Raw genomic sequence first — 25,384 nt, 5'->3', positions numbered from 1 at the left:
CAACTTAATTTAACAGTTTGGAATGACAGATCTCTTTGGAATCTAAACCTGCTGGTATGGAATTATGGAAAACGTAGAGCTTGTTCCTTAAAAGCAACTGCAGCTTAATTGTCAGTCTGGCTTGACTTGTAGTGTTTAAACAGACTTCTTGTCGCTAAAGGACAGCTTTGGCCTGGTTTGAATCTCCAATTGAGGGAGTTTGGGTAACTATACTAGGTTTTCCAGAAGATGTGCTGCATGATGGGCTGAGAGGTAGCAGAACTCTCCTGAGCTTTGCATGTGGTTGTTGGTGTCAAAAAATTAATCATGGTTAATCAACTCCTAACTTTTTGTTGAGGTAAGATGTATTAGTGACAGTGGCTGCATGTGGAGACCTAATTGAATTTCTAGAATATTTGTTTTTAATTAGCATGCATACAGAACTTAATTTGCTGTAATACAGTAATTATACTGCATGACCACAGTCGAGACCTGCTTTCTGTTCAGTACATCTCTTATCAGCTGGGTGTGGAAAACACCTTCGTGTATCAGTGAAGGCAACAGTAAGTATCTCATGATACTCTTCACGCGTTTTGGGTTACCAAACACTTAGTGATGCTCAGGCAATAAAATGAAAAGCACTCTAGAGAACGGTTATCTCTGAGAGACGCGGCCGTGCTGCAGGGAAAGCGAGATGGAGAATTAAAGCGTGTAGCTGGAAATGGCTGGCGGCGTTTGTGAACCGCCTCCACAAGTGCGCGCCGTGACAGGGCGCGAGGGCCCGGCCGCGTTCCCCGCGCTGAGCCCGCCGCCTCCCGGCCGGCCCGGCACCGGGTGGTGGGGGGGGGTCCCCGCGCCTGCGCGCTGCGGGCGGCGGTGCGGCTGCGCGGCAGAGGCTCCCGCAGCGCTGGCGCCTCGCTGACAGCCGGGCGGGGGGTGGGACGAGCCGGGCCGGGAGCAGGACACAACCGGCGAGAGGCGCAGGATGTCGGCGGCGCTGTACGTGCTCTCCACGCTGGGCGGATACGTCCTCACCTCGGCGCTTCTCCTCAAGTGTCCGGGGCTGCTCCACCGGCCCAAGCGGCAGCGCTTCCGCTGCCGGCACATCTCCCACCGCGGCGGTAAGTGACAGGATGCGGGGGGGGGGGGGCCGGGGCGCCGCTTCCCGCCCTCCCCTCAGGCGGGCTGGAGGCTGCCACTCCCTGGCTCCCGGTGCTGAGGGGCTCCCGCGGCTCCTCGCTGCCTCAGTGCGGGCGGGAGCTCGAAAGCCCTGCGGGAGGATGCTGAAGGGCCCCTGGGCGCTGCCCGCCGCTCGCAGCGGGCTCCCTTCAAACCTTCCTCCCGCAGCCTAATTTTAGGAGCCACCTGCTGACCAGTGCTTGATTTCAGAGCTGAGTTAATCTCTGACTTCGGAACGCGTCAGCCGAAAACAGCTTGTTTTACGTGGGTCGCGATGGTTTCCCTCTCAAACGTACATATTATTTGCTTTAATTATTCTGTACTATGGTATTTCTCCTAATGAGAGAGGTGAGTGACTGTTGCTTCAACCAGGTACCAAAGGTGAATCTTCTTGCCTCTAAATGCCTATTTGCTTTGCTTTCTGGTTTTAGAAGAAACGCAGTTTGCCGTGACTTTGTTCTTGCTCCCCTTGCAGTTGGAGACAGTGTAATGGTTCAGTGCTATGGTGAAACCGATAGCATTTTGAGAGTTTTGTCCCCTCCATACCCCTTGTGCCAAGGCCTTGTGGGTAGGCTGCTTGCCTCTGTCTAAAACTAAAATACAGTTTTAAAGTTTCTTCTACCTTTTCCTAAGTATTGGGAGGAAAAAAAATACAGGAAATTGTATTTTCCTGTTCTGTGAAGATCAGTTCTGTGCTTTCCCCTTCTGCCTCATTCAGTTCATGAAAAGTCACTTTTCTAGTAAATGTGGGAGATATGTCAGATGATGAGTTTAAACAGTTTTCACTGCCATATCTAGTGCCAGTTTATGCTGTGTTTGATCACATTTGTAGCCAGTGGTTCTTAACTACTGCTGCTGCCTTGATTTATCAAAATACAAAAACTAGAGCTCATCTCTTATAGATTTTATTACTTGCATTTATTTCGTTTATACATCAGATTAAGTTTTGTTGTAACTATAGTTTTAAGTATAGCATAAAATGCACCTTTTGCTTTGGGATGCATATATTAGCTGTTTCCTTGTGTTTTTTCATTCAACGAATAAAGGTTCTCAATTTTGATTCTTACCTGTTTGTTTGTTAATTTGCCAGCTATTTAAAAACTTGCAGATGACTTTGTTGGAGCTTCCTTTTGTTTTCACTTCTTTGCAGTGACCTTAGTTAAGATATACAGCCCTAAGCCTGGAGAGGAAGTGTTTGGGCTAGTTACACTAAGCACCATTAGAACATCAGGAAAGCCTTACTCAATAGGAGGATTATTCATTATTTGTTCAGAGACAAAGTCCACAGCCTTTGAGTTGTTCTGTGTCTACATGTATAGTGTGAAATACACCTGTGGTAGAAGTACAACCCTTAGCATTTGGGCAGCTTGTTGGCGGTTGGGTACTGTGAGACTGAAGATCACTTACTCTCTACTCTCTGTAGTGTTTACCTTATAACTTAAATTCCTGTAGAGCTTATGTTCTCATTAGGCTTTAGTCATGCTGTAGCTTTAGACACAGTGTGCAGTTGCTTATTGCGTTACTCCTGTTAATTTCCAAGATCAAGGTAACGCTTAACTTGTTTAGCTTTTTCTGTTCTGAAGTTTAAGTCTGTGGGTTTTGATTTCGCTTCTTTCTTCACACAGGAATGTTCTTATGTTGTTTTATAGCTCATCGGTGGAAGCATTCCTGAATTATTTCTTCACTTCTGTATAATTTTAAAATTAGTCACTTCTGAGAACAATAATGAAGTCTTGATGTTCTGTGTTATGAGTCCTCTGTCAATGTCAGCTTCATGGATTGGGTTGCAGGGTCTTTGAGGCAAGGTAGCATGATGATTTTTACAGAATCACAGGATAGTTGATACTGGAAGGGACCTCTGGGGATCATCTTGTCTGACCAGACCAAGGGTGACTACAGCAGGTTGTTCAGGACCTTGTCAAGTTAGGTTTTGAATACATCCAAGGATGGAAACTCCACAACCTCTCTGGGCAGCCTATTCCAGAGCTTAATCACTCTTGCGATAGAAAACGTTTTTTTTCTTGTGTTTATAAACTGTGTTTCCTGTATTTCAATTTGTTCCCATTGCCTCTTGTCCTTTCCCTGGGCACCACTGAGAAGAGTTTGGCGCAGTCTTCTTTACTTCCTCCCATCTGGTATTTATACATGTGGGTAATATCCTCCTGAGCTTTTCTTCTCCAGGCTAAACAATTCCAGCACTCTCAGCCTCTCACTGTATGCAAGAATCTTTTATTCCTTAATTTTCACAGCATCTGTTATTTTCTGTGGACTTGTACCAGTAGATCCATGTCTGTCTTGTACTTCGGAGCCCAGAACTGGGCATGACATTCCAGATGTGATTTTGCTGGTGCTGAGTAGAGGGCAACAATCACCTCCCTTGACCTGCTGGCAGTATTCTTCCTAACAGGCTGCTTTGCTTACATCACGGGGAAGAACCCAAACCAAGAGAACTTCTAAGGGTCATCTCCTTGAGCCAGTGCTTGACATTGACTCCATCTTGTCCCATGGTAGTGCTTTCAAAGTTAGAATATATAATCGTAATATTTTGACATGGCATTTTGGCTCATAAGATGCTGAAGTTTGCTGGGGAGGGTGATTTCTGTGCAGGAAATGCAACAATACAAGTGGATGAGACATGGACCTGGAGGTGCATTTAAGTACCTGTCAGAAGCCCTTTGGTCAGCCCAGCATTTTTATTTTTAAGGAGGGAAAATTATTTAGCACATCAAATCACTTGCTTGTCTTAGTTCCCTTTTCTGAGTGTGGTTTGTGGAAGCTGTGTTGCTAATTTAGAATTCCTGTTTCAGGTGATCTCTCAACTTTTTTCCTCATTTCCCCAGAACTCTACACACCAGGCGTTTTGTTACTAACTGCTTTGACTTGCCATACCTACCACCCTAACATGTGACTTGTTAAATCAGTCACTTTTAAGTTGTTTTTTTGGGACTTTCTGCCCAGGAATGTTAGGATACTGTTGGTGTGTTCACAAGTTGAAGGCTGATTCAGGGTTTTTTCCCCTCTATTACCATGCAGGGTGCATGGGCTGAGTTGTCACAATTGATAAGTTATCTAAATCTCAATTTTTATTGCAGTTAACTTGTAACTGATCATCCAGGTCCTGTGTGGGTTTTCCCCACCTGTTAAGCAATCATCAAAAGTATACAATGAGATTCTCATGCTCTGCTCTATCCCTCAGTCACTTTTGCCACTCGGCTTATTCCCGGTTCTGCCCTCAAATTCCATAAAATATTAGTGAATGCCTGATCACAGAAGCTGCTGTGGATTTACTGTATTGGTTCATTATAAATATCACAGATTGTGTCATTATAAATCAGTTAAGTCTTTTGTTTTGTGAACTTACCAATGCAAGCTCACCTGATAACAACAATATTAAATTGCTAGCTGTGCCTGCATAGAATTGCATCGCTTTCATTAAGTAACTAAGCACAGACTTGGGTAAGGGTGTACTGATGAGGCCTCGTTAATAGGCAAAGCCTTAATTGGAGCTTTTATAATTGTTGTTTACAAAGTCTGTCATTCATCACTGTCAATGAGTAGTTAAAATTTGCATAGATATCCTCATTGGTACGTGGATCTTCCTGAAGTTGTTTTGGGTTTCAGTATATAATACTGCCAGTTTTCTGAGGGAGGGAGAAGGCACAAACAAGCTTTTCCAGTCCCTAACCAGGCTGACTTTCAAAGATTTTTTTGTTGAGAATGATGGCTTAAAGAGTTTACTCCTGCCTGAGAGAAAATGTAATTTGCTTGTGCTTTGATTTCTTAACTGGAGTTGATGTGCTTTTCATTTCTTGTGTACGAGGCCTTCGTTTGCCAACAGCACAAACCTTCACTGATGGATTTGTGCTGTTTCAGGAAGTATTCTTGCACTGAGAAAAGAGTTTGTTGCCTCTTTGAGCATCAACTGGGTCACACGTTTAGGGAATATCAGCTTTAGAGAGTCTTGGGCACTTTTTTCTTTTGCTTTTGTTTTTGGTTTTTTTTTTCTTTCTTTCTTTCCTCTTGTCACCTTTCCTTGTGTTACTTCAGAGTTAGTGGGAGGAGCAGACATTTTGCATATACTGTTCCTATGCCTGTGGAGCATACTGTCATAGCCAAATACAGTGCCTTTAAGGAAAAATGGCATCCAACCTCTGGTAAAATAAACCAAGACACATTTTGTTACACAAATCCAAGATAACAGTATTCTCTCCCTTTCCTTCAGGAAGTTCTGTCACTTGGGTCTCCCCAGTAGGTTAGTGGCCACAAGGATTTCTGACTCTAGCTTCATACTCCCTCCAAATATTTCCTCAAAATATACATATTTATTATTTTTAAAAATTTATTTATTTCCACTGGGATTGAGGGGAGGAAAAGGAATTTTCACGTGTTTTAGTTTTTGTTACTTTTGTAGGTGCTGGCGAAAACCTGGAAAACACGATGGCAGCCTTTCACCAGTGAGTACAAATGGAACCAATAATGCCTAAGTCAGCAGTGTTCTCTCTGTTTGTAATGAGTGAAGCAAACAATGAAGATATGACTTCATCAGTTGTTTGGGGCACAGTGTCCTGTTTCTGAAAGTCATCTCTCCTTTGGGTGACTTCTGTGGATTGCTAAACATCACTCCAATTTAAACAGAAAGGAATTGGGATACCACAAACTAGGAATTGTACCTGATAATGTGGTAGACTGCCCATTTGAAATAAAACCCCTGAGGCCTGATTCCTCCTGTGTTAAATAAAACACGAAGCAATACTGCTTCCGTATTTAATGGTGATTACTTCTATTCATTTATGTATCATGATAAAGTTATTTTTTCTAACCAATAGCTGTTTTTTCTAGATGCATTGATGTTTCACAAAAGGTATTTCAGATCATATCCTAGACCAATTAGCATATTAGCTAATTAGCATACAAGGCTGGATTTCAGGAAGTCAGAATCTGTTGACTGCTGTTACAGCTGTAAAAAATCCTCTGTAAATCTATTAAAAATGTTTGTGTTTTTTCCCTTCATACATATGTGAAGTGAAAGCCTCTTACCTAGGGGTTTAAAATGGAGCTGGTACTGGAAAGTCTTTTAAGCCCCCAGAGTTCTAGTTAGTGAATTCTAACAAGGTTCTCAAAGGCATTTCAAAAAGAAGCATATCTAAAACTCTAGCTGCCAGTGAGAAGTGACCAAATTACTTGGGCTTCTTTTTGTTTTGATTGTTTTGGGGTTTTTTTAAATTCGCTTTGTGCTGAGGCCTCATCAGCTTGCACATTTCCTTACAGGCTGAGGAGTGCCAGCTTTCCCAACTGAGCAGTGCTATTGAAAGCACTGCAGTATTTTCTATCTCCATGGAAGCTTAGCATACTTTTGCATTTTGGTTTGTTGGGGTTTTTTTTCCTGGTGATCTGCCTTTTCTCAAGTCTGCTAGTACGTTTTCTGAAAGCGTGTTTTTTCTGTTTCTGCTTTGTAACCATTTCTTAATTTTCATTTAGAATCATACTGGCTTTAAATGTGTAGGGCTTTTGCAAAGAGAGTTACACCATAACCTATTTTTATCTCATTCCCAGAAGTGAGCTGTAGTACTTGGAGTAAAGACTGTGCTAGGAGTGAGGTAATGTTTTGTGATAATACAGACATTTGTCTGATTCTCCTCTGACCATTCTAATTATTTTACAATTATAGTGGTAACAAATGCGTTGAGGTCCACTTTTTGAATTCATCACAACTGCTGATGTCAAAGTTCAGTTACTTTGAGATTGATTGGATAAAGGCATAGTACTCCTGCAGAAAGCAGAGTCAGAAAAATACTGCATTTGGCAGTAGAAAGTCTTCTGGCTTCCTCTGTCAAGGGGTAAAGCTTTGTCCTTCCTATCTGTTCATTCCTATCTCCACTGGTAAGCTAGCAAAAGGAATTGGGTAGAAAATTGGTGATCTGCAGTGAAAAATTAACCTACATTGGCTCAAATATCTGGTATGAACTAATCCATGATTTTTTTGCATCAGATTTTGCATGAAGCCTGCAAGAGCTGTTTCTGCAGGTTTGGACACACAGCCGTATTTGACCAGTGATGTAGTTGAATCCAAAAGAGGATGCTTGTCTGCAGCATAAGACCTACCCCCTTGGTTTTGCCTTGTTGACAGTAACCTAAGTATTGACAAGCACATAGTTTTATTTACGCTATTTACGCTTTAACAGCAATTGGAGAATATTTAATACTGTTGCATGACAATGAAGAAATTATTATAGTAGTACTTAAAGCATATGAAACGAGAGGCCTTACTGGTAATTTCAAGCTATAACTAGCTTAATTTATAAATATTCTGGAAAGCAATTATAAGTTTTTTGTACTAAAGACAGTACTTTTTTGGTTTTGCATGGTAAAATGACTAACAGATGTTTTTGGGGGGCTGTAATCATGTTATATTGCATTTAAATGCTGCTGTGGTGGTTTTAGATTTTAAAAATAACTGATCTTAAGCTAAGAGAGACACTTTTTGTGTCTTAAAGTATTTGGGGATCTGGCATAAAAGATGTCATAAGGATTTAATTACTAGTTTAATAGTCCCTAATAGAGCCATGTACTTTAGCATTGTCTTGACAGGAAACTGCTAAGTAAACTCTCCAGATATTTTCTTACTGTATTTCCTTTACTTTTATGACTATACTTTAGAGAGAAAGCTTTAAACACTGTAGTTACAGCAATAAAAGTATGAGATCAACTTAGTATTTATAAACTCTATACATTGTGCTACATTAGGCCTTGCCTAGTGGAATTTAATTTTCAAAGTAAGGCTTTTCTTAGATAGTTTCTGGTATGTCATTTTACTTGAAAACAGTTGGAGTTAAACACAAGTGCAAAGAGCTCAATCATCTTAATTTGCAAATGAGAGTCTGCTTCACAACTTTTGTTCTGGAGCAGTTGGATCTGAATCCAACACATTCTTCTGAATCTGGAGAGATCTGGAGTCTTCTCTGGAGTACTGTAGATTGATGTGTTGTTACAGAGCTGCAGAACAAACTGATTTCCAGCTGAAAAGACTCGGCACTTCAAGGAAGCTTATTTAGCAGCAAGCTGCTAGTAAGAGCCTGGCAAATTCCCAGATTTGTTAACAAGGAAAGTTGTTGTTCTTGTTTTTCCATGTAGCATCAGTCCTGAATTTCTTAAGCAGTAATATTTCTAATAAATTTGGCTGGTTAATTTATAATACATGGTACTAGCTGGGAACATCTACAAATTTGGCAGATCTGCAGCGTGTTTGGAGATGCTTTTCCTCAGGAGGCAAAATTACACAGAACAGGCTGTGTATCTTTCATGTGTAATAAGATTTTGTTCCTCTCGTAATTCTTAATTAGTGGCACTGAAAAACAGTTAATAAATTGGTTTTAATTTGACAACTCTCTATTTGATCATTATCTCAGCTGGACCAGCAGTTGTGTTAAACTTTTCTTTTTTTTCTTTGTTACTGCATTTGTGGATGTTTGGGGCACATCTGTTCTTAAGGAAAACGCTGTTAGTAAAGTCACAGAGCTTTGGGTCTTGTATAAACTGTATTCTCAGATGTTACAGGTTTGTTCATAGGTGGATAAAGAGGAACAGGCTGGTGTTTTGAGGAAAGTGTTCATGCTTCAGAACAGGACTTTCAGCTGTCTGCTGGAACCTTCTAAGTATCTTTTCTAAGGAAATGAGCAATTCACTTCTCGTTGTTAGTTCTCCTGCTTTAGTGTGAGGTTTGCTGTACTTATTTTTCATCAATATTATTACTACTTTCTGCTTTCTTTACTCCTATGAGCTAAGCTTTGATAGAATGGATTTGGAATTGGATTAGAACTTTTCAGAGCAGCAGATTGGAACAGGAATAGCTTTTTTTTTCCTTTGAAAAATATGACTGGGTTTTAATGGTTTGTATTTCTTTAAATTTAATATTAAAAATTCTTCATTAAAATATCAAATTTTTAAATGTCATTTTGCCAGCCAAAATCCCCATTGCTAATTTCCTGATCCAGCCATTCCTGATTAACTTAAATCAAGTAAAAAAGGGCTTTCACATCCCTGTCATTTGTTGTCTATGATTCCTACAAAATTGATTGCATTTTTTTTAAAAGAGCTGGCTTCCTCCAGTGGTCCTAATAAACATCACACTCAAAATTACTTTAGAAGTCAGTTTCTCAATCCTGAGGTGGTAGGTTGCAATTGACAGCTACTTGATTTCTGTGGAAGATGGAGCCAAAACTTTAATTCCATCTCTGATTCATGATGCGTTGTTTGTTCTTGCATCAGCTTTCTCATCACAGCAGAGTTATTTGCTTCTTGCTTTGTAGCAAGATGGTGAGGAATCATTGCATCATAAAGCATCCAAAGTACTTCCAGTGGGATTAGTTTAGATGAATAGTATGTATGTGTTAGGTTTGGATCTGTACCAAATACATGTGTGGTTCAAGGCAGGTTTCTTTGCTTCCAGTGCGGTTAATATAGGAACAGACATGTTGGAGCTGGATTGTCACCTGACAAAAGATGAGCAAGTGGTTGTGTCCCATGATGAGAACTTGAAGCGATCAACAGGAGTTGATGTCAACATATCCGACCTCAAATACTCTGTAAGTTGAAGGAAAAAATGTTAGTGCTAGATGGTATTTGAAAATGTGTTTGTGGAGTGACTGGGGTGGGCAGGAAGGTCGTGTGCGTGTGTGTATGTCTAGTATCCAAAATCTGAGAGGATTCATCTTGTCTTAGTAAAAGAACAAGTTAACTAGGCTCCTTGTGTATTCAGAGGATCCAACCAAGCATATTTCCAGAGGCTGAGTAACTCCTTCCAGGAGCAGGTTGGATGAAGAGCTGTCTGGACGTGGGCCTGTTTTGCCATACTGATGATGAAGGCAGCTTAGTCAACAAGCTCCTTTTTGTGTGACCAGCTTTTTAGTGGGAAAATGGGCAGGTGAATCCCACCTGCATTGACTATTTTAAAAGCCTGTTTTACAGAACTCTCTTTCCATCTGATATTTAAACGGAGTTATCAGAATTTTCAGACAAGTACCTGGAAATGTTTTGACTTATTCAGCTACAGGTAACACAAGTCTAAGAATGCCAAATCATTCAAGTAAGAATAAACACGGTAACAAAATCTATTACTTTGTGCCAAGAAGATTTAAAAAAAATTTTGTCTTTAAAGATAACTTGCATGGCTTATGAATATTTTATTTTGTCTTTTTCAAGAAAAGGGATGACTATATTCCCACATTTGAATTAGTATTCTATTTCCCTTTAAGGAACTGCCACCATATCTCTGCAAGCTGGATGTCACCTTTCAGAAAGGTAAGTTTTTGTCTTTTGCTGTTTCAGTTTACAGTAACTAAGTTTCTATTATTGTAGTGTGGCAATTCCAAATTGGCAAAGGGAGTAGAAAAGTGGATTTGCTTCTTAGTATCTTGATAAGAGAAGTTTTAAAAGGAAAATACAATCCTAGGTTTAGAAACCAAAATAGATTTTTTTTTCCCACATCAGTTGGCAGTGACGAAGTTTAAGATGTAATAGATCTTTTCAAAGCAAACGTTTCAGTTGTTTGCTTGTCCACTTCTTGCAACTGCTTTCTAGTTCCCTTGTGAGTTCTCCAGAAGGTGCTGGTTGAAAATTTGTTGTTCTGAAAAACGAAGAGAAGGCAGAAGAGAGTTTCTTTACAACATAAGTGTCATTGTGCTGGTGCACTCTGGACCTGAAGTACTATAAGATGTCAGATAATACAGACGTTTTCAGAAGATAAATGAAAAGAGCAGTAATTACTGTATGTACGACAAAGTTCGGTACCAGTATTGCTGCAAGAGAAGAAAACGTATTAAAAAACTTAACCTCTTTTTTTGTGAAAACTGATTTGTGGAACTGTAATTTGAATATAGCGCACAGGCTAAAATTGAGAGCATTTCCATCTAAAAGGCTACTGGAGATGATAGCAAATGTGTTTGCTTGAGGGGCTTTGTGACTGTCTTGTATAGCCTTTTCAGATTTCAATTGCCCAGCAAGCAAATTTAATGTTAAACTTTTCTGTTCAAAATGGCAAAATACTTAAAATACAAAGAAATGGCAAGAGCCTTCAGATAATTCATTTGAGCCATAAGCAGTTTCATACAATAAAGTTCGGGGGTTTTGCCTTCTGTTCCCTTTACTCATGATGCTCCTCCAGTAAATTTTCCTAGAAGAAAAAGTTTTTGTCATTTTGTCGCATTCCATATTAATCTCATTGCATTTGGTATGTGGTAACTGAGCCCTTGTTTGCTATTGCAGGATTTTAACGATGCCTGCAGTCCTACTGTTGCTAAATAATGGCTGAATTTCATGAAGTTAAAACCTAAATATGCAGTATGCTCAGGGCATTTTCATTATGGAAATGAGCTTGTCAGAATGAATTACAACCAAGTGAAGTAAATTTTGGTTTTGTTTTTTTTTTTAAACATTTTAAAAACATGCTAAATCTAGGAACGATATACTTTTTCAAATGTTAAGATAACAAGTGCTCTGGCATCTCAGCTTTCATCTGCGGTATATTAAGAAATGGCCACAGCAGTGACAACTTTCTTGTTTTCTCAGAATGTCACTGTGAGGGAAAAGATAACCGTATTCCACTCCTGAAAGAGGTGTTTGAGGCATTTCCACAAACTCCTGTGAACATTGACATCAAAGTGAACAACAATGTGTTGATCAAAAAGGTACATGAAAATCCACCCTGAACTGAGGCTGAATGTCATGTAATGATGTTGAAATTCCAAAAGAAAAATTTCTTAGTTTCTTGTGTTAATGGCAGTCTGTGTTCTTGGGCTGCTTCATCCTTCATGTGTTAGATCTTGCTCCATGTATGAAGTGATCTCATGCAAGATATCCAGCAAACAGCTCTTTACTGACCCTTTATCTTGACATGAAACTGGTGGTACACTGCTAGAGACACATTTGGTTTGTACTTCACGTGAAGGGTCTTGCCTGCCACAGCAGTATAAAACCACAAAGTCAGTTAAGTCTTCATCACAGAAAAGGAAATCTACTTTTCATCAGATACTATTTTGCCATTGAGTTTTCTTAAGTTCTCTAGGGGGTTTTTTGTAGTGCCCTGGCTGCGTTCAGGGTAGAGTTAGTTTTCTTCCTAGTACAGTGCTGTGTTTTAGCTTTAGTATGAGAATAATGTTGATAACACACCAGTGATATAGTTGTTGGCAAGAAGTGCTTACCCGGAGTCAAGAACTTTGTCATTTCTCGTGCTCTGCCAGTGAGGAGGGGCACAAGAAGCCAGGAGGGAGCACATCCAGGACACCTGACCTGAACTAGCCAAGGCAATATTCTGTACCACAGCATGTCATGCCCAGTATAGAAACTTGGGGGGGGGATTGGGTGGGAGCCACTGATCGCTGTTCGGGGACATGCTGGGCATTGGTCAGCGGGTGGTGAGCAGCTGTGGTGTATATCACTCCTTTTGGGGTTTATTCCCCTCTCTCTTTATTTGTTTTTATGTTTTACATCAAATATTAAACTGTTCTTCTCTCAACCCAGATTCTTTTGCCTTTTATTCTGGTTCTCCTCCCCATCCCACTGGGGTATTGAGGGAGCGAGTGAGCAGCTGCGGGGTACTTAGCTGCTGGCTGGGGTTAAAGCATGACATGTAGGTACAATTATCTTTCCTTTTATCTGCTGACCTGATCACCTGTTAGTTTCCAGTCAAAGCAGTACAATCCTCTTAAAGACAGGAAAAGGTATAGAAGAGCTATCTTTAATGACTTACATAGTTGGAAAGTAGGAAGTAGAGTTTCCGTTAAGGAATGCTGCACATAATTTCAGTGAATACATCTGAGGGTTCTGCTTTTTTACATTGCAGGTTTCTGAGCTGGTGAGTCAGTATAAGCGAGAGCATTTGACAGTATGGGGGAATGTCAATTACGAGGTTGTATCAAAGTGTCTTAAGGAGGTAAGAACAGGTCCAGCTAAGCTTCATTCTTGCTTGCTTGTTACTGTGTGGTGACAAAATGTTACAGTAAAGCACCCTGTAAATCAATATCTAGTCAGCTATGCCCGACTTTCTAGATGTGATGAGAAATTTTGTGCTTAGATGTATTCTGCTTACTGTACTGTTAGAATAAATCAAACACAATTAACATCCATATTAAGCTTAATCATGTTTTATTCTTGTTCTGTAAAATACAGGGAGGTACGATTTTATGCCAGGAACTCTTACAGCCTGGGTTGCACATCATTCATCTGGTACAAAAGCAATTTTTCTAAGGATTGCTTATTGTCTGTTTCTTTTTATGAAAATAATGGATGTGGCCACTAGCTGACACACGGTTACATTGGTATAAAGCTGTTTTACAGCTGTAGATTCTGTTTCTTTTTGTGCCGAGGAATTGTACCATTTAGAATTAAATTAAAACTGTGCTTAGTCCAAAGGAGTTCTGCACCTGAGTGAAACTGATCTAGTTGAGAGTATGCATATTGTTCTAATTTATTTATACAGGACAACACACCATTTCTTACCTGAAAAGCACTTACATTTGTTCATTTTCATAACATCAATACCCAAATATTTTAGTTCATAAACTAACATCTTTAAAATGTGTTGTGATGCAAGTTGATGTGATATCAAACTGTAACAAGTCCTGTGCTAAAGCACATCTTATTCTTTGTGGTAATACTAGTCTGAGAGAGAATGTGCAGTGTTGTGCAGTCGGGAAAGATGATGAAGGCAGGTAACAAAGGCAGTACTGCAGACAGTGAAACTTTGCCTTTTCAGGTTCCTATTGCCCCTTCAAACTGCATAAAACTTTTACTTGGATTACAGGTTACAAGAAAGAGTAATTTAAATTCAGTGCAGCCATGCCATAAACAGTTGGCAGTTTAATCTTTAGGTGTGAGTACTAAACTTTAAATATGTACTGATGAATAAATTTAATTGCAACAGACTCAACAATCTACCAAGGTAATTTAGAATCTTGCTTTCCTGGTTCCTGCAGAACGCTGATATTCCCATCATCTTCTGTTTGCAACGTGTCCTCCTGCTTCTTGGCCTGTTCTACACTGGTCTGCTGCCATTCATTCCTTTCAAGGAAGAATTCTTGGAAATTCCCATGCCTTCAATCATCCTCAAGTGAGTTTGAGTCCATTGGTGGGTGCTGCACTGAAATGATAGTAAAGCAAGTGAATAAGCAAGTGAACGATGATGCCACCTTGAGCATGGTTTAGTCAACATCCTTGGGCTGAGGAGACTTTTTTGTTAGTTTAGGCACTTTTGTATATTCCTCAGAGAAAGCTGTGCAACCCTCCTCCTCTGCAGTTAACCTGTCTCCATCCAGCTCCAGGTTACTCAGTTCATGTGGGGTGCCTGTGTATACCAATGTTTCCTGTTTACAGCATTTCCTGTGAATACTGCCTTCACACAGATACCTTTACAACTTGCCATCTCGATAGTAATATGGAGCAGCTCCATGCAAATAACTAATTCTTGCACTTTTCTCCCTCTTTGTTGAGAACAAATTAGTCTGATTAAGGCCAAGAGGCAAGTCATTAGCAGGATAAATACAAGTTTTCACATGCTCTTTTTTATCATACTGTACTCAAAATGCTGCTGAATACCCATCTCTGCTGCTTCTCTTAAATGTGGCACATTTCTCTTGTGTAACCCAATTCTAAGTCACTGTTTTAGTGAAATGCTGTACTAATTTGAGAAACTGCAAGATTAATTCTTCATGTTCCTTTTGCAGGAACATCTTAATATTTTGAACTGTGCCCTGGTAACCTTTTGTTTTCTCTTCCTCAACAGGCTGAAAGAACCACAGAAGGTGACAAGAAGCCAGAAATTTATTATCTGGCTAGCTGACACGTAAGATTGTATCTGATTAAATTTTTATTTCTATTTGCCTATATTTTAACAGTTGGCTCAAGCAACCAAGACTATTGCTATAGCTGCTTGTTGTGTTGTAATTTTTTATTTTTTTTTCAGTTTCCTCTAGCTTTTTTTGTCAGTGCAGCATAAATCTTACTCAAATCTTACCCAGGTGTTCCTGTATGCTTTTATTTTTCATAAACTGAAACATACTGAGGTGCAGTAAGTGGTCATTATTCCAATTTAGCCTATTCAGTTTGTTGTTAACTGTGTTCAGCTAATTAGCATGCAAGTAGATTCAGAATGCAGCTTTCATGTTTCATGGGATTGTGACTGTTTCATAATGTTGTCAGAGGAGATGCTGTTTGGTTCACATGGAACACTTTGCATTTGAAGAGTATCCATCCTTCAGAGGCAACTTAGTAATACACTTTGAATATGATTGCAGTTAGTTACTTCTGGCTCTTCTGTGTCTGACATCTGTTAGCTTGGTTTCCCAAGTGGCCAGTAGAGTTAAAATCTCTTCTGAAAGCAAAGGGATTAATTCATCAGACATGGTGCAGGGTACCTGTACAATGAAGGAGTCTGCTGGATTTGATCTGCGGAAGAGTTGATACAAATATCCATAGCTAATGCAGATTTCTGGGTATCTGTGTTAATCAGTATTGAGTTGCTTGAGCTAAAAGTTTTCTATAATTAGGTTTCTTATCTCTTGTGGAAAACATTGAATCTAAATGCTGTGTGGAAAATTTATTACAGAGCATTGAAAATTTCATATATACTTCAAGTTCTTAAATAACATCATTCTCCTTTCTGTAGACTGCTGATGCGGAAAGCGCTTTTTGACCACCTCACTGCTCGAGGCATTCAGGTACGGTGTGGCAAAGAGAAAGGAAATGTGCTTTTAACATAGTGAGAATTTGAACCAACTAGATATGGCCTTAAGATGGGTTTGTGTTCTCCCCAACATGTTCATGTGTTGCTAGGTTATGAGTTGCTTTTTGGTTTCTGAGCAATAGCTTATGCTCTTATATTTGTAGTTCTGTAGTTGCAAAGGAAGAATTGTATGTTTGGAAAAAGGCTCTTTAATTTAAATTCCCTTAAGATGCACACACAAACACTTCAAACTTAAACCTACAAAATCTGCTAAACTGCTTGCCTGTTTTGGGCTTTTAACAAAATAATAGAATAGAAATACCTGAACTCTCTGAAGGTAATGAAATGGAGTTGGAACCACCACTGGAAAATGCCCCCATTTGGAGGGCAAGGGAGAGGTTGGATGTGTTTGTGTGCATGTCTTTGGCATCCGAGTGTAATTATTTATTGTTTTAAATATATGTGGCATCATTTCTCACATGAAGTAATTTAAGTCAAAAGTCACCTTTTTTATTTCTTTAAGTATTTCCTGGAATAATTTGTCTTTCTATCCCATCTTACAGGTGTACATTTGGGTACTGAATGAAGAACAAGAATACAAGAGAGCATTTGATCTGGGAGCAACTGGAGTGATGACAGACTATCCAACAAAACTTAAGGAGTTTTTACATAATTATCCAGCATAAACAAAGAAATCCAAGGAAGTTCTTGCAGAATAGATTGTGAGCCAAGGATTTTCTCCATTAAAAACAAAAAAAGAGCAGCATACACAGATCACTTTGAAAGATGTAACTGGATGATCTGTTACCTTGTCGTCAGGTTGCTACCTAATGTAAAGGTTGTCTGTTTATTTTAAAACTTTAATTACATAGTTTACATTTGTAAATAGCTCATTTAGCAACAGCACACTTCACATATAGTGATGACTAGGAAGAAAGTTGCTGGATTGGACACCAGTAGAAAATATGCATTATTTTACCTGTCACAAGTGTTCCTAAGCAGATGTCAAGACATCTCAGTTTTCCCAGTTATATTCTAGTGGGCAGAAACTAAGGAATTTCTGAACGTACTCTCTGTGTATGCATTTCTTGTGTTGCTTTTAGTTTTCAGATAACTTGTAGGGCCAAAAAGAAAAACAACGCACAGGAGAAGCAGAGAGCGGAATCTGTGGCTAGCCAGAAGTGTAGTCCATAAAGGTGGTCACGTTTTTACCAAAATTAACTCATTTGGTCAGTGTAGATTTACTCTATTATTCTTACTGATTAAGAATGTTGAGCTTGAGTTGCAACTGTACATAGACCCCTTTCTGCTGTGATGGCAATTCTGTGACTGACTGGTCAAGGTCCAAGTGTGGTATTTAAGCCAGGTTCTGGGTTTGACATTGAGTTCTACTGCAGGGGTCTAGGTTTGCCCATGGTTTTGACCTGCCTGTCAGGCTTCTGTGGCATGGCAGTACCTAGCTTTCCAGAAAGGAAGATTGCACTTCCTGTAGATTATACTTACTTTGAAATAGTCTTTTCACAGAGGAAACCAATATTCTAGGAGTCTTCTGCACATTTATAGTTCTAACATCTGTTGTCTTGATGATGGGAAGTTGGTTTTAGGGTGAGGGACCAAAGAAGACTAAGTTTGGTCAGGAGTTTCAGGAACAAATTTAAATGTTCCTATTAAATGAATTCACCCAAAGCAGATTTATATGCATACTTATAAAAGGAGCAAGTGTCAATCTAGAATGTGTAGATTTTAGTCTTTTCTCTCCACGAAAGAACATTAATTAAGTTCATGTGCATGGACGTGGAAGTAACTTTACTGGCAAAAGCCAGGAAACCCCAAGTGTGGTGGAATGGGGTTAGATAGGACGGTATTTCTGGAAGCCTACATGCTGTTCTGTCCCTGTGAACAGGTGTTATATGTGTGTCAAGCACATTTGAGCTGGCAATGCCTGTGTGTTTTGGTGTTGTCATGTTAGTGGTAGGGGTTTTCAGAAGGAATTTGAATACTGTAGCTCAGTTACACATGATGGCATGTATAAAGCTCAGTCATTTCATCATCAGATACTGCTGGACAAAACTATGGGTTAGTGATAGTATTTACTTCTTTGAGGAACATCATGTGAAAATTATTGATCTTAATAACACATGCAGTAGCCAAATGCAAGAGTGTGTTTCCTGGAGCGTATACTCACTGTTATAAAAACTTTTTAAGTAAGTAATTTCTTATCCCTTGCTAGCTCAGATTTGGAAGGGTTCCTGTATCACTGCAGTGGCTGCTGTGCCATACTTGTAATCATGGAGCACCTTTGCTTGTCAGTAGGCTGGCCGTTAGAACATGAAGTCTATTTGGATGGATAATATTTGTTTCTCCATTGCAATTTCTTTCTGAGGAGTATTTCTGTGTGGATGAAGTGGAAGAAACTACTGCATTTATGATTTAAGTGAACATGTGATGATGGTAGCAAATGAGTTAATGGTGTCCTCCTAAATATCTGCCTGGTTAAGAGGGCTGTAGATTCAACTTCCTCATAATTTAATCAGGCTTGTTGCTCATTGAATGGAGGAGAGGAAAATGTAACTTCCTAACTGTTCATAGGAAAAAGGGTGAAATTATTTATTATGCGTTGAGCTTTTTGTTTCCGTTTCAGACCAGTTATTTCTGGTCAGATTGTTAACAATCAGTCTAGTCATCGTTCTGCCTGCTTTCTCATAGTCACACACTAGTTATAGAGTAGGCTCCGTATGCAGCTCAGTAGGTAAAAAAAAGAAACCCAACTCTCCACCCTTTCTGTCTTAATTTGGTTTGCTAGCCAGTGTGTAGCTCCAGTTAGTTCTTATGCAGTGTGGTTTTCTTCAACTCAATTTTATTGCTGTTGAATTTCCAAGACGCACACCTATATTAAGATGCAAATATAATTCTGGGTTTAGAGAAGACTATGAAATAGCAATTACACACTAAAACTATTTTAAGATACTGGTCTTGATTTCTGGACTTGATCTCTCAAGGGGCAGGTGGTGATTTAGTTTCTCTCTCAAGTTTCCCTCATCACTGCATAAATAAACTGTTTTGCTTTATTCAATATTGAATGACAAAACACAGTTACTAAAATGACTAACCTTTTTTTTTAATTTCATTTTAATGTTTTTCCTCTTTCTCCCTAGCGGTGGTGGTGTAAACTTCTGCCTTCAAAAATACTCAACACATTTTCTACCACTGGTCTTCCCACATCTGATACAGCTTTTGACTGTGCTGTTTATACATGACCTCTCTGTGATAAGCCTGCTATTTAATATTTGAAATTTGAATGAGTCAAGTTATATGGGAGGGAAGGGGCTCAGTGCTGGAAAGCTCCTGAATTTATTCAGTCACCCATTTGGGCTATAGTACAAGAGCTAAAGTTTAATCTCTTGAGACAGATCATGTTGCATGGATGAGGCCATGAATCCGAGCACCAACGCACAGGGCTTAGGCCACAATAACTGTTTGTAACAAAATAACATGGAATTGAGGTAACTGTAGAATGTTTGTTCTGTCAAATCATCGTTTTGAATATTCCAGAACTTGCTGTGTGATTTTTTTTTTTTTTTTTTTTTTAAACCACTTGTACAGAAAAGCGTTTGTTCAGAACTTGCACAGCTGTCGAGGAGGATGTTCAGTTAATCTCTCTCTCTCCAAGGAGAGATTCTTTTCAGGTACTTTTAACTCTTAAGTATTGCTTAACACTTACTGTGTTCTGAACCCTATTGCAAAATATTTTATGTATGAAGGATGATGCATGTATTTCATGCACTTTTAATTTGCAGAAAGTCTTGTGGACCTCTAGCTCCAAATCTATGAAGTGATTTTTCTTGTAAAGGAAGATTGATGCTTTTGAATGTGACACATTAAAACATCTTTGCTCATAAAATATCTAAAGCTGAATACTTATTGTGACATCTTTGCCTAAAAGTATAATTTCTGAGATTATGATATTTATAGTGTAGTAAACATGGAGCTTTTGATAGTGGACTTTGTATGTGGATAGGGTTGCTGAAAAGAAGGGGATATCTCATATACTCTAAACTTTTAAGGAATTTTTGGCAATGACATTGGTGGTCTCATACAGTGATCATAGTGTCTGCAACTCTGTGCAGCTAAACAAAACCTGCAGGGGACTTAAGCCTGCCTTCTCCATGTGCAAATGAACTTGTGAGTAAACTTTTGAAGTAAATTCCAATTTGATTTTTCTATAATTTATTTTAAGACAGAAACAGTAGTAGATAAACTTGACCAGAAGTGGTCTCCATATGCGATACTAGAAAATAGGGTAGAGAATTCTGCTGGTTCAGCAATGCAGTCTGTGCTGTTGCTTCGTTGCTTCCAGACAAAGGCCTGTCTGCAGAACAGGCATTGCATGCTACAAAGCAAGCAGCCTGCCTGTGCACATGAAAATTCAAATCATCAGAATTTAAGATTGGAGAAGAGTGTGAAGGTGTGCAAATTAGATACTAAACTTCTGAAACTTTACTATATGTTACTCACCTTGAAGTAGACAGGTCTTGTGTAATAATGGTAGGGGGAAAAACAAGGATGAAGATCCCAAGTGTCTTAACTGTAACAGCATGCAAAGAACTGGCAAATTCTGTTTGTCTTAGATTGCAGCACCTTTAATCTAAAATGGAGTGTGTAGTTCTGTATGGATAAAAAAAAGGTGAAATGAGTCAACAAATGTTTCTTATTTAATAATATTTTGAGAAGTGTTATATATGTTAGTGTTTTGGATAGCTGTGCTGAAAAGTAATTGTGTAAGTGTGGCAGCACTGGCCTTTGCTTTGCACTTCAGTGTAAAAATGGCTGGCTGTATCAGAGCTGCTTTCTAATTATTTGTTTTTAGCAATGGTGATGTTTAATTCTTAAGCACAATAACGCATCTTTTCTGCTTGGGGAATGTTGTCTTTTTTGAAGTCTACTGTTTGGTGTTTATCAATTTGATTCTGGCAGTGTCACAAGATTCTGTGTGCACATTTATAACATTACAAGTCAGGTTTTTAAAGCACTGACAAAATCATCTTATGTAGAGCTGATGCCTAGAACCAGGCTGACCTATAATCAGCTCATTAGTTTAATTACAGAATGTAGCAGTTCACAGATGTGGAGGATATTGTATCCTATCTATGTACATCAGGCCTGAATTGAATGGGAGAAATTAAAACATTGAGTTCTCTGTGCAAGTAAGATACGGTAGCACAGGAACTGGTTTTATTTAAATCTAGATTTAATTTAAAAAATATTTTACTTGTGGCCTTTAAATTATCCTGAAACATTTTTCTGTAATGTCCTAAGGACACTTGCTGTAATTAACCATCTCCCCCACACAGTGTATGTTCTACCTGCTCGCTCTTGTTAGAAGACTTATGCAAAGGACTGTAGATGATCAATGAACGATTAGCAGATTATGGCATGTAAAAAGCCTTTGACAGTTGATAGGTATCTGCTGCTGAATTGGCGACACAAACTATCTGGTTTTGAATATGTTCATATTAACAGGGATTCCACTTGTAGGAGGTTTCTGTACAGTGCTGTGTTGCCCTGTGTTGGGTGATAGTTTGCTATATATACAGAGCTTTCTTCTGGTGATGATAAGCAGGTTAATGTTTCCTCTACTCCTAGAAGTAAATTTCCAGCTTTCCTACTGGATTTCCATCAAATTACATTAACTATTAGGTTTTAAGGTCAAGTGTAATTTTAAAGCCTTGAGGCTTCACATTAGGTAAGAGAGGGGAAGTGAGGGTTTTGTATGTAACGGTATTTAGTACCTTTTAAAGAATCTTAGCAGCCTGATGAGCGGATTCTATAGATTGCTCTGGGCAGTATTTTATTTCTTACTACACATTCTAAATTGTTAGTAAACCAGACTAGGGAATCTGGAAGCATTAATGAATGTTCACATAAGAAAGTATTTGTCTATGATGACTTCAGGTTGTGTAACCTGTCATAAACCTGCAGTGCTAAGATTTGGCACTTAGAATACCCAGAAGAACGTAACAGGAAGCAAGAAGCCTTGAGGTGCAGCTATTTTCATTTATCTTCAGGATAGACTTTTTCCCTTCATTGATGAGCGAGATCATCAGTGTCAGTAGAATCATAGAATCCCAGACTGGTTTGGGTTGGAAGGGACCTTAAAGCTCCTCCAGTTCCAAGCCCCTGCCACGGGCAGGGACACCTTCCACTAGAGCAGGTTGCTCCAAGCCCCTGTGTCCAACCTGGCCTTGAACACTGCCAGGGATGGGGCAGCCACAGCTTCTCTGGGCACCCTGTGCCAGCACCTCAGCACCCTCACAGGGAAGAGCTTCTGCCTCAGAGCTCATCTCAATCTCCCCTCTGGCAGGTTAAAGCCATTCCCCTTGTCCTGTCCCTACAGGCCCTTGTCCAAAGCCCCTCTCCAGGTTTCTTGTAGCCCCTTTAGGCACTGAGTGCTGCTGTAAGGTCTCCTCGGAGCCTTCTCTTTTCCAGGCTGAACCAGCCCAGCTCTCTCAGCCTGTCAAGAAATCTCAGAGATCCTGGTTTGTCCCTAGAATTTCCTGCGTGCGTGCAGATTGGACGTTTTCCTGGCTGTCGAACACAGAACAGCAGAACCGCCGCTGGGTCCTGCCTGTTCTCCTGCCCCTTGCCGCGGGAGGCCGCCACCTCCTTGCGATTGCTGCTCTCCTCGGTAGGGCTCTTACCGGTACATGAGAGTATTCTTATGGGAAGCGAGGCGAGTGGTCATATAGGTAGTGAGGGCTTTACAGCTGCACAGTCGTCTCGGTGATCTTGGGGAGGCGAGATGAAGCACTGGACAACGCTTGCTTTTTTGTTGTTGGACCAAAAATAGTGATGCGGCAAGTAGGGGAAAAAAACTTAACTGTTAATAAGTGAAAGCACCTTTCTTTTATCTGGACTTTCCTTGAACATGTGCTTGAAGATGATGTTTCCTGATGTGTCTGGTAAAATTTGAAGCATCCCCACTTTACAAATAAAGAAGAAAGGCAGTATTAGGTGAGAGATCTCGAGTTAAAAGGCCAGTAACATCAGCTAGGAATAAAACTTGGGAGTGCTAGGCACCTGAGAGTTTTGTCATGTTTTAAGTACCACTCATTTTTAATGCAGCACTAAAAATACTGAGGCAGTGTGTCAATGAGTGATCCAATGCTTTTTCCCCTCTCAATATTGCCATGGCAAAAAGTAGCCCAAGTCAGTGATCAATTAGGCTTTTCTAGGGTAAATGATAGTGGAACTTGAAACTGATGTCAGACACTGAGCAGGGAAACACTAGGTGTGCTGTTCGGGCTCCAAAAAATGGGTGCTTGCAAATAGAGAAATTAAAAATCCATCTCAGCTGTTCAGTTGAAAGCTGGGCTGTCAAATAGGTTAAAGCCAAATTCAGATTTATTTTTTTTAATGAGTAAATTTCCCTAAAGCTTAGCCAAGTAAAAGTGTAGGTGCTGATTAAGCTGTGCTTGCAAAGTTTGCAGCCAAACTCTAACACAGAATCAAGTGAGACTTGAAGCTTCAATGAGAAAGTACTTAGGACCCAACTAGCTTTTTATTCCTCAAAAGTGGGTGAAATGCTGCTAATGAAGCACTCTTACCCCTAAAAAGCTTCTGGCCAAGAAGAAGCCTTAGCTTTTTTATGGTCTTATTTTGCTATGACTTCAGAGCTCTGTGAACCTCTAGATTTCCATAGTGATGCTGAACTTACACAAATGTCATTCCAATTCCCCACCACCCTAAAGCAAGCCTATTACAAGAGAACTTTGCATGTATGTAAAGAATCTTGCTGTTCTCCGTGTAAATAATAATGTATTTTTATTAGCAAACTGAAAATTCTGCTGTGCAACTTGCTTTTGGGTGAGAAAAAACCAAATCCCTGTTATGCAGCAGCCTCTTGTTGATGTGTAGATTTATTTTGCTGGTGGTTTCAACTCTGAGTACTTGTGGTTGCTTTTCACAAGTCTTGGTGACTTAAAGTTCAAGCAAATTTTTTCACTCTTCCTGCACATAACTCACTCTAGATCAGTTAAATGCACCTTCCTTTAGCACTGGTGAGATGGTCTGAGAACCTGACATGTTAGCTCTTGCTGCTGGGTTTGAGGAGGAAGGAGGTTATCTAAGAAAAGAAGCTTAAAGTAAGCCTTCAGCATAGGCTCCTGGTGCACTTGTAGCTTGTCTAAAGATAATTCAGCAATTTCCTTCTTCATTGGAGTGTATTTAGTAGCAAGGAACTACCATGGTGCTTGAATCTCTGTTAACAGCATATTTAAATTGTACTTGGGAGTACCACTAGCTTCTGGGGGGGGGGGGAAGTAATTTTGTATTTTAAAATCTGGTTTAATCTAATCTAGAATCCCTTAGCTAGCTGGCATCTCTTACTCATGCAGTCAGAGGGGTGCGTTTTGCTTGTGTGAAATAGAACTATTTATATCACAAAGTAGTAGGTCCTTTTTCTACCTACATGTATTAAAAAATACAAAAACCCACAACAAACAGAAATATTTATCAATCAACAAAGTATCACCCTTTAGTGTGTTTGGGAGTCCATATATGAAACATATGGAACAGAATGTTGCCCTTACAGTTACCAATAATGACCAGTTCTTAGGGGATTGCTTAAAATATTCTTAAGTATTTGTTAAAGCAGTGGAGTGTTGGAACAAGAATAAACTATTTCACCCAATAAGGTATGTAACTATTATCCCTTGAGGTAAGAAAAGGATGGAGAGAGAACATTCACTGCTGTGTAAGGTATGGTTTTAATAATCACTGTTACACGTGTGCTGGCATGAGCTGAAATGGAAACATGCAGTGAGAAGCCTTCAGACCAGCTCGTTTGGAATTGTTTTGTCTCTTAGTTTGAGGTGATTGCATTTAATTTTGCCCTTGCACTTTTTCCTGGCTTATCTGTGTGCACACTGGTGTATGCATATGTATGTGCGTGTACATACGTGTTCACATGGTACCTGCAGGTACTTGGGTGTAAGATTGCCAGGATCACCACTGCAAAAAGCCTGTGGTGGGCTGTGGGATGCAACTAGTGCCGATTCCCAGGAGAAATACACAATATCTTCATTAGTGTTAATTATGTATTCAAGAAGGTGAGTTAATGGGGGGGCGTTCGTTGGTGTGTGGTGCGGGTCAAGCAGCAGTGGGGGCTCCCAACGCCTCTTTCTAGATCCGGTAGCGTTAATTACTTTGTGTTTACTTCACGTGAGCTAATTGCTTCTGCCATTTAACCACAGAAACACGGCGCGGCCCTGGAGGGGGGGTATCTATCACCCACTTCCCGCAGCCCCCGACCCCGCTTATCCCGCGCTCCCCCGTGTGGTGGGTGCGGATGGCGCTGGGCACCTGTAATTAAAGACCGCCTGGAAATTACAAGTGGGATGGTTTATGGGCTACGTTCACTGAATACGGTTCCGGCCGGGAGGGTTACGCGAGCGGTGCCTGCGCCTTTAAGAGGAAACGCATCTGTTTGTTGTTCCCCCCGCGCTGCACGCCGGC

General features: G+C 39.9%; 1 protein-coding gene across 2 annotated transcripts; it reads left to right on the top strand.

Moving 5' to 3' along the window:
- Window positions 1–842: 842 nt before the first annotated feature.
- GDPD1 (glycerophosphodiester phosphodiesterase domain containing 1) lies at window positions 843–19,786 on the top strand. Of its 2 annotated transcripts, none has more exons than XM_030472570.1 (10): window positions 843–1,100; window positions 5,570–5,612; window positions 9,605–9,740; window positions 10,410–10,455; window positions 11,722–11,840; window positions 12,995–13,084; window positions 14,127–14,260; window positions 14,933–14,992; window positions 15,815–15,866; window positions 16,435–19,786. In XM_030472570.1, the coding sequence occupies exons 1-10, from the start codon at window positions 965–967 to the stop codon at window positions 16,555–16,557; spliced, it is 939 nt and encodes a 312-aa protein (XP_030328430.1). In that variant the 5' UTR covers window positions 843–964; the 3' UTR covers window positions 16,558–19,786. The 2 variants fall into 2 exon arrangements, with proteins under 2 accessions (XP_030328430.1, XP_030328431.1); XM_030472571.1 differs by lacking the exon at window positions 843–1,100 and adding an exon at window positions 1,231–1,506.
- Window positions 19,787–25,384: the final 5,598 nt, after the last annotated feature.

This window comes from Strigops habroptila, assembly GCF_004027225.2.
Source record: "Strigops habroptila isolate Jane chromosome 13 unlocalized genomic scaffold, bStrHab1.2.pri S16, whole genome shotgun sequence".
Lineage (NCBI taxonomy): Eukaryota > Metazoa > Chordata > Aves > Psittaciformes > Psittacidae > Strigops > Strigops habroptila.
Note: the sequence above shows the minus strand (reverse complement) of the source record. Positions and strands in the feature narration are given on the sequence as shown.

Excerpts from the sequence above, each read along its gene's own strand:
- GDPD1 (XM_030472570.1), top strand. The coding sequence starts at position 965 with ATGTCGGCGGCGCTGTACGTGCTCTCCACGCTGGGCGGATACGTCCTC. Across the intron at positions 1,101-5,569 it reads GCACATCTCCCACCGCGGCG|GTGCTGGCGAAAACCTGGAA; the intron begins GTAAGTGACAGG and ends TTACTTTTGTAG. Across the intron at positions 13,085-14,126 it reads TATCAAAGTGTCTTAAGGAG|AACGCTGATATTCCCATCAT; the intron begins GTAAGAACAGGT and ends TGGTTCCTGCAG.